The 6,598-nt window shown below is 54.1% G+C and overlaps 1 protein-coding gene across 4 annotated transcripts in view; it reads right to left on the bottom strand.

Moving 5' to 3' along the window:
- The window catches only part of LMAN2 (lectin, mannose binding 2), a 28,139-nt gene that overhangs the window by 10,270 nt on the left and 11,271 nt on the right, over positions 1-6,598 (bottom strand). For 3 of the 4 annotated variants that reach the window (XM_021708042.1, XM_021708043.1, XM_008049058.2), the window contains exons 3-6: positions 2,204-2,321; positions 970-1,049; positions 689-850; positions 457-571 (exon numbers count right to left, since the gene is read on the bottom strand). In XM_021708042.1, coding sequence (XP_021563717.1) covers positions 457-571; positions 689-850; positions 970-1,049; positions 2,204-2,321 — 475 coding nt within the window. Of the gene's footprint in view, positions 1-447; positions 572-688; positions 851-969; positions 1,050-2,203; positions 2,322-6,598 lie in introns of all 4 variants that reach the window. The other variant, XM_021708041.1, reaches the window with a different exon arrangement.

Here is a 6,598-nt window from a genome sequence, read left to right as displayed (position 1 = left end):
GGTGGCCGGGAGTGGCCACTGCACTCCAGTCTGGGCGACAGAGTGAGACTCCAAATCAATCAATCAATCAATCAATTTAAAAAATTAAAAGAGAGAGAGGGGAAAAAAGGGGCCTTATGACCTGCGCAAGCAGGCCAGAGGTGCCCTGACGTCTTGACAGGCAAAATGTGGTCCCAGCTGCGCCCGCACAGCTGAAGTGGAGGCCACGTGGAGGCGCCACACTGGCTGCTCACACCGGTCTGGAGAGAGACCCAGGGACCTCCGTGGGAGGGGAAGGTCCCAGAAGACACTGACACCCGGGGCCCGGACACGTCCACACTCACAGGCAACAGAAAGAGGAAGCAAGGCAGGTGAGTGCAGAAAAGCCACCTGAAGGCAGGCGACCCGCTGTCCAAAGCTCCTGACACCACAGGGCAGCTCAGGCTGGGAACAGGTTCCTCGCGCAGCCAAGCTCACCAGACAGGTCGCCGGTGCCGGCCGAGGCCCCGAAGTAGTAGCCGGTGGGCAGGCGCACACCCGTGATGTCGATGCAATTCTTCCACTCATTCCTGTCCTCCAGGTCAGTCATCACCTGCGGGCACCGGCGTGTCAGGCTCCTGCAGCCTGGCGGTCTGCCTCCCAAGCCCCTGTGGGACCCGCAGAGGCCGCCCGCTGCCTGCCGGCCACCCCTGCCTGCTCCACTGCTCACCGTCAGCCGGCCCCGGGAGTAGCGCACAGCCAGGAAGGTATCGTGGTCCCGGTTGCGGAAGTCAGCTGTGCAGCCCGCCAGCTCGGTCCAGCGCCCGTCCTTGCTGTGGTCGTAGGACAGGGAGCCATTGTTCACCATCACCGAGACGTACGGGAACACTCGCTGAGACCAAGACACCAGTTACTCCACGGCCAGCCCGGCTGTGCAGGCAGGGCACCCGCCGCCCAGTGCCCCGAGGTCCCTCCCCTGGCGACCATGGGCAGCAGAGGGCAGGGGCCTACCTCCGTGGTCTCATCGTTGGGGTATGTGTCCAGGAAGATGGCCAGGCCATGGAAGTTGTCTTTGCTTCCAAACACTGGCCCTGCAGTTACAACAAGAACGCTCTCGCCACGGGACAGTGGCAGCGGAGGGCAAGTAATGCCAACGTGGGTAGGGATGAGAGCCCAACCCCCTGGCCATCACCCGGGGCCCTCTACAGAGAAGCACAGGCGGGGGGGGCTGGCACATGGCAGCAGGGACTCAAGCCTGAAGGCTCAACTGCGAGGGCACAGCCACCTGGCCAGGTGCTCTGCTGTCGAGGGGGTGCTCAGCTTGTGAAGAACAGGAGGAGACTGGTCGGGTTCGATGGTCCAGCCTGTCATCCCAGCACTTTGGGAGGACACGGAGAGTGGATTGCCTGAGCCCACGGGTTCAAGACCAGCCCAGGCAACTTGGTGAGACCTCGTCTCTACAATGAATCAAAAATTAGCTGGGCATAATAGCACACGCCTGTAGTTCCAACTGCACTCCAGCCTGGGCAATGGAGTGAGACTCCAACTCAAAAAAAGAAACAAACGGGGGTGGGGGAGGCACGGGAAAACCCCCCAGAGGAGGCTCCATGCTCTAAACCAGAGGCAGCAAGCTTTCCGTGAAGCAGAAAACACAGAGTTCCTGTTTTCACTTTATTTTTTGAGTTGGAGTCTCACTCTGTCACCCAGGCTAGAGTACAGTGGCACCCTTACAGCTATCCCAGCACTGACCTACTGGGCTCCAGGGATCCTTCCGCTCAGACTTCCAAGTAGCTAAAACTATAAGCATGCTCCATAATGACTGGCTAATTTTTTTTTATTTACTGTAGAGACGAGGTAGGTTACAGGCTGGTCTCGAACCCCTGAGCTCAGGCAATCCTCTTGCCTTGGCCTCCCAAAGCACTGGAATTACAGGCTTGAGCCACCACCCCGGCCATGTTTTTACTTAAAAAAAAATAACCCTTTGGAAGAGCAGGATGGTGAAACCAGGCCACGGGGAGCAGCCCAAGGGGCAGGGCCAGTGGCCCCTCTCCCGCTGAGGCCCCCTCCAAGGCCCAGCTCTGTGCAGGCAGGGGCTCTGTCCGAGAGAAGCAGCTGGTTCGAACAGGAGGCTGCCTGAGGGAGCGCCTGGCCACACAAGCAGAGGCAGCCATGTCTGGCCCGCTGCCAGCCCCGGCAGGCCCGCAGCCATGCCGTGCCTGCCCACCCCGGGGCCCAGCAGGCCCACCTGGCACGAGGCGGTCCCGTGTGTACCACAAGGCGATGCCGTCGCCATGGAGGTTCTTCTTGCCGACGCCATGGACCTTGAAGTGCACGTGCATCTCCCAGTCCTTGAGGAAGCAAGGCTGCAGCGAGAGCAGGGGGCTGCTCAGGGCTCCCCAGGGCCTGCGGCGAGCAGGAGCGACCCAGACGGCCTGCCACAGGCCTCTACCCTCTCCATGCGGACTGGGTACTCTCTGGCACAGGGCCAGGAGGCAGGGCCACGAGGGCACCAACCACAAGCCCCCAAGCATTCCCTGCAGAAAGGAAAGGGACTGCTGGGCCCAGACTCCACCCGCCAGGCCCCTCCAGAGCTGGTGGCTCTCACACTGACCCGCCCTCAACACCGCCAAGCCACAGCTGTCCTCTCCAACCCTGCTGCTCTTGTCCTGCGATCCTGCTCAGGTGTTACGACCCCTGCCGAGCCACGCATTTTGCAGAAAAGGAAACAAATTCAGAGGCAAAACAACTCGGCCCACAGACAAGTGGACTCCTGAGTCACAGCCAGGCCTTTCTGGTTCCGAAACCTGCTGTCTCCACACGGCCACACGTCACTGCCCACCTCCTCCTGGCCTCCCGCCCCCGCTTCCCTTCTAACCTTCCAGATGAAGAAATCGGGGTGAGTCGGCCCCAGCCACACCTCACACCCAGGTCTGGCTGACTCCGAAGCCCAGCGCTTCGTGCTACCACGCCCGGCCCAGCCTGGGTGTGGTGCCAGCGCCTGGGCTGGGGCTGGTCAGGGTTGTGCTCTGGGGTCTGGTACCATCACGACGTAAGAGAAACAGACACCCCGAGCAGCCACAAACTCCGACCGAGGAAGAGCTGGCACTGCCGGCGGCAGGGAAACAGCCTGGCCTCGGCCACCAGGAGGCCCCTCGTGAAAACCAAGGCGTCAACACAAACCAGACAAGAGCCTGCTTGGGGAAGTCTACAGATAGGCATGTGAGCAGGTGATGACACAAGTTCCCTTGGAAAGGCCAGCTAAAATAAGACATTCCTGACTGATCAGACTGGCAGCTGTTAAAACGATCATAACACCCAATGAGCACGGAGAGAGACACGCTCCATGACACTGTAGAGGGGCCCACTCACTCAGAGCAACTTGGTTGTTGCAGTTTTGTTGGTTTTTTTAAAACTGGAGTCTCACTCTGTTGCCCAGGCTGGAGTGTACTTACAGCCACCGCAGCCTCAACCTGCTGGGCTCAGGAGATCCTTCCACCTCAGCCTTCCAAGTAACTGGACATACAGGTACACACCACCACACCCGGCTAATTTTTTTGATTTACTGTAGAGATGCGGTCTCGCCAAGTTGCCCAGGCGGGTCTCGAACCCCTGGGCTCAGGCAATCAATCCTTGCCTCGGCCTCCCTAAGTGCTAGGATTACCGGTGTGACCCACTGCACCCGGCCTGTTGCAGCTTTTCAGCAGAACACGCAGATCCCACAGGTACTTACACTTAAGGATCTCGAAGCTACTAAGAGGACAAAAGTAAGCCACAGTCTGCAGATGCAGCTCCTATTCTTGGGAAAAGTTAAATGTAGTATATGTGGAAAGACAGAAAACGAAGTAAAGGAACGTGCTGGTATTTTTTCGTTGTTTTCTGAGTCTGAGTCTCACTCTGTCGCCCAGGCTGGAGGACAGCGCCATCATCACAGCCACTGCAGCCTCAACCTGCTGGGTTCAGGCGATCCTTCTGCCTCAGCCTCCCGAGCAGCTGGAGCTACAAGCACATGCCTCCCCACTCGGCTAATACCTTTACTTATTGTAGAGACAAAGGTCTCGCCATGTTGCCCAGGCTGGTCTCAAACTCCTTGGCTCAGGCAAGTCTCTCGCCTCTGCCTCCCAAAGTGCTGGGATTACAGGCCTAAGAACAGTATTAAAGATGGGCAACTCCAGGGAATGTATATAATCAACATCACTCAGTAACCACAAAAATACTCAAATAAAAAAACACTATGTCCCACCGTGGGCAACTTCGTTCACGCATTTATGGATTCACCAGCCTCACCGCTCTGACTCTGAGCACCAGGTACCCAGATGACAAGACACCACCCCTGCCCCTGGGAACACAGACCCAGCAATGACCTGTATGACAGTTGGTAAGCAGAGTAACAGCTCAGAACCTTCCCGGGTCTTGGAAGTTCACCGATCTTAGGAATATTTACGGATTCTGGAGGGGTGGCCGAGAAGTGATGAGAAGTAGCTTCCAAGGATAGAGGGTCCAGGAGCCTGAGTCCAACACCTAGCTTTGGGTTGGGTTTGCACAAAGGCTGCAATCCCAGAGAGGAAGCAAAAAAAGCCCTCTCTCACAGGGCTGCTGAGCCTGAAGTTAGACCAAGATGAATCACACAGGCCTCAAATGTTTCTACCAACAAGATCTGGCACACAACCAGAAATGACCAGGTGCACAAAGACACAAAATATAAATAAAAACAAGAGTGAAAGAGAGGAAATAAGCCAAGAGGAAATCCGGGTACTAGACTTTCAAACAACTCGTTTACTATGTTCAAGGACATAAAAGAGAACTTTGGCAGATAACTGAATTTTTTTTTAAATAGCACTAAAAGAAACGCCAGAACTAAAAAATACAGTAACTGAAATTAATAAATAATGGATAGGTTTAATAACAGATTAAAAACAGGTGAAGACAGATTTAGTGAACTCAAGGCCAGACAGATAAAAATATCCAGAACGAAGCTGAGAGAACAAAAGGCAGATCCGGAACTGTGAGTGAGAGGCAGAAGAAAGCGCACGCACGTCTGCGACGCATACCGCTGGAACTCCGGGATTACCGGGAGAGAAGAGGGCAAAGGGGCATTTCAAGATGTCTAAGCACTTACTGAAACTGGCTCAAAGGCGTAATGCCACAGACTTTTTTTCCCCCCGAGTTGGAGTCTCACTCTGTTGCCCAGGATGGATGGAGTCCACTGGCACGCTCCCGGCCACCGCAGCCTCTACCTGCTGGGCTCAGGAGATCCTTCCACCTCGGTCTTCCAAGTAGCTGGAACTACAGGCATGTGCCACGATGACCAGCTAATTTTTGATTTACTGTAGAGATGGGGTCTCGCCAAGTTGCCCAGGCTAGTCTCGAACCCGTGAGCTCAGAAAATCCTCACACCTAGGCCTCCCAAAGTCTGGGATTCCAGGTGTAAGCCACCACACCCGGCCATGCCACAAACTTTAAAAGTCCTGCAAAACAGCAACCCCCTCAGATCCCCTCCCACCCTGGGAACTTTTCTATTGTCTCAATAAATCCTGCTATATATATATACTTTAAAGTCCTATAAAACAAAGGAGATGAATAAGAAGAAGGCCTTACTTGGGCACAAAGAAATAAGGGAGGTACAGAGGGAACAAAGAAAAACAGATCATCATAACAGGACCAAAGAGGAAAAAGTGACCTTCAAAGGGACAATAACAAGCCGATACCTGGCTTCTCAGCAGAAACAGGGAGCAAGAAGACAACAGACTGATGTGCCTGGAGATGAAAGAGCACAACACTCAGCACAGGATTCTACACTTAGCACATACACCCTTCCAGATCGGGGTGAAATTAGGACACTTTCCGACAAATGAGAATAATGTAAAGGAAGTCGTTACCGGCAGTCACACACTGCCTTTCATTCTTCGTGGAGAAAGAAAATGACCCAGATGGAGAGGGAAAGTCAGAGACTCAGGAAGGAATGGAAAACAGCAAATCCAGTAAGGAGGAGGCAAAATCTAAACATCTGGCTGCATAAAACCGTGTGCTGTGTAATTTATTTATTTACATTTTTTTTTTTTTTTTTTTAGTTTTAGTTTGAGTCGCTGTCGCCCACGCTGGAGTGCAGTGGCACACTCATGGCCACTGCAGCCTCAACCTGCTGGGTTCAGGTGATCCTTCCACCTCAGTCTTTCAAGTAGCTGGAACTACAGGCATGAGCTACCATGTCTGGCAAATTTTTTGATTTATTGTAGAGATGAGGTCTCACCAAATTGCCTGGGTTGGTCTCGAACCCATGGGCTCAGGCGATCCTCTCACCTCAGCCTTCCAAAGTGCTGGGATTATAGGCATGAACCACCATGCCCGAACTGTGTTGTGTGATTTAAACCAGAAAGGATTGAAATAAATGACAACAATGAGGAAACTAGGGCTGCCGTGTTCTCAAGTTCTTGCACTGTCCAAGGTACATTATCATTAGACTTTACTAAAACATGGATGCGTGTTTTAAGCTCTAGAGTAACCACTTCAAAACGAAGAAAAGAAGTCGGGTTCGGTGGCTCAGCCTGTAATCCCGCACCTTGGGAGGCTGAGGTGAGTGGACTGACTGAGCCCGCGGGTTCGAGACCCGCCTGGGCAACTTGGAGAGACCTCATCTCTACAA

This window comes from Carlito syrichta, unplaced genomic scaffold (genome assembly GCF_000164805.1).
Source record: "Carlito syrichta isolate Samal-C Ts95f unplaced genomic scaffold, Tarsius_syrichta-2.0.1 Scaffold130471, whole genome shotgun sequence".
Taxonomy (NCBI): domain Eukaryota; kingdom Metazoa; phylum Chordata; class Mammalia; order Primates; family Tarsiidae; genus Carlito; species Carlito syrichta.
Note: the sequence above shows the minus strand (reverse complement) of the source record. Positions and strands in the feature narration are given on the sequence as shown.